The sequence below is a fragment of the Aplysia californica genome, unplaced genomic scaffold (assembly GCF_000002075.1).
Source record: "Aplysia californica isolate F4 #8 unplaced genomic scaffold, AplCal3.0 scaffold00845, whole genome shotgun sequence".
Taxonomy (NCBI): Eukaryota; Metazoa; Mollusca; class Gastropoda; order Aplysiida; family Aplysiidae; genus Aplysia; species Aplysia californica.
This window is the reverse complement of record NW_004798115.1, coordinates 269,020-270,727: the sequence shown is the minus strand read 5'-3', so window position 1 is coordinate 270,727 and position 1,708 is coordinate 269,020. Positions and strand designations below refer to the sequence as shown.

Sequence of the window (1,708 nt, the reverse complement as noted above, 5' to 3'; positions counted from 1 at the left end):
GGGGCTTGTTTTTTAAATTTTTGCTCAAATCAATGAGAGAGGTACTTTTTGAATCTGGATCTGGATGCAGTCTTAATGACTGTTGTGTGTTTCTAAACGACTTGATTTACTCATTAATAATAGGTCATTTTGTCGGAACAACGAAGACGACGACGGCGAGAACAAAAAAAATAAATTAATAACTGCAGCAGCAGCAACACAAACAGCAACAGCAGTTGTAATACAACAGCAACAGAAACAGCGTTAGCAACAGTTTTAATAACAACCACAGCAGCAGCAAATGTAACAAAAACAACAACAACAACAACAACAGCAGCAGGTGTAACAACAACAACAACAACAACAACAACAGCAGGAATAACAACAAGAACAGTAACACAACGGACCCCATCTGTCCATGATTGTGCACTGGCTGCAGAGATGCCCCGCTACGGACGTCCGGTGGTTGTATCTCTTTAGGAAGGATTCAGGGAGGTTGGACTGCATCGCCCGCTACCCAAGAGAGGCGGTGGCCCAGGCAAAGAGCACACTCTTCGGGACTCCAAACTAGTGGAAGGATAGCACCCCCCCCCCCTTTCTTACACACAGAACGACAACAACAACAACAACAACAACAACAACAAAAACAACAACAACAACAACAACAATATCATCACCAACGCCAATACCCAATCTTCACTGCCACCACTACCACCACCACCACCACCAACAACAACAACAAAATCATCACTACAACCACCACCAACACCACACAAACAACAACAACAACAACAACATCAACAACTTACGGGCCCGAGGGCTCCAACAGCGTGTAGTGCTGTACAGAGTTCTGTCCCGTGTCCCTGTCCATGGCAGTGGGCAGCGGCTTGGTCAAGCCTACGGCATTGTTCTCCGGGATATCCAACGTGATCTCCGACGGCTTGAAAGTCGGCATGTTGTCATTGATGTCCGTGATGTTGATGTTGACCACCACGAGACGGAAGAAATCCGTGACGTCAGAGGTGACGGTGACGTCGAAAGAAATGATGCACTCATCCATCCCCTCGCATACAGTCTCGCGGTCTATCATAGTGTGCGAGTATAAGGCCCCAGACCGACGGTTTATGGAAAAGAGGTGAGTTTCCGCGTTGTTCGGATCGAGGAATTCGAATTTTAGGTATTTGAACTCGGCTTGCGTCACCTCACGGCCAATTGACGTCACGCTAGCGATGTTACCAACGTACGTTCCGGTACGGCGTTCTTCCATCAGCGGGCCTAGCGTGACCTTCATAGACTGTGACGTCACAGAAGGAGGAAAAGACGTAAGTATGATCGTCATCGACATGACGACGAGCGATGAAACTCCAGATGACGATGACGACGATGATGATGATGACGATGAAGGCATCATCTCAACCCATCTTCTTCTCCACCAAGCCATTGTTGTATTATCCGTTTACTGTTCCTCCGGCTTATTTCCGCCTTTTGTTTATCCAAATGTCGTGTCGCTCGGCATTACTTCATTCCAGTTTCCTGTCGCGCTGACCCAGGGCATAACGTCTCTGGAAATGCCACGGGGAGTGATGCAAGATCAAAGAACTGGCTACTCCCGCCGAGGTGCAGGGAACCTTCAGCTGGTGTCAGGCATCAATAAAGGACAGGCTTCAGATGGCAGCTCTCTCTCTCTCTCTTTCTCTCTCTCTCTCTCTCTCTCTCTCTCTCTCTCTCT

At 48.0% G+C, this 1,708-nt stretch overlaps 1 protein-coding gene across 1 annotated transcript in view; it reads right to left on the bottom strand.

Moving 5' to 3' along the window:
- The window catches only part of cad1 (cadherin-related protein), a gene marked incomplete at its 3' end in the record, with an annotated part of 14,708 nt that extends 13,270 nt beyond the window's left edge, over positions 1-1,438 (bottom strand). The window contains 1 exon segment of the mRNA NM_001204738.1: positions 788-1,438. Coding sequence (NP_001191667.1) covers positions 788-1,420 — 633 coding nt within the window.
- Positions 1,439-1,708: the final 270 nt, after the last annotated feature.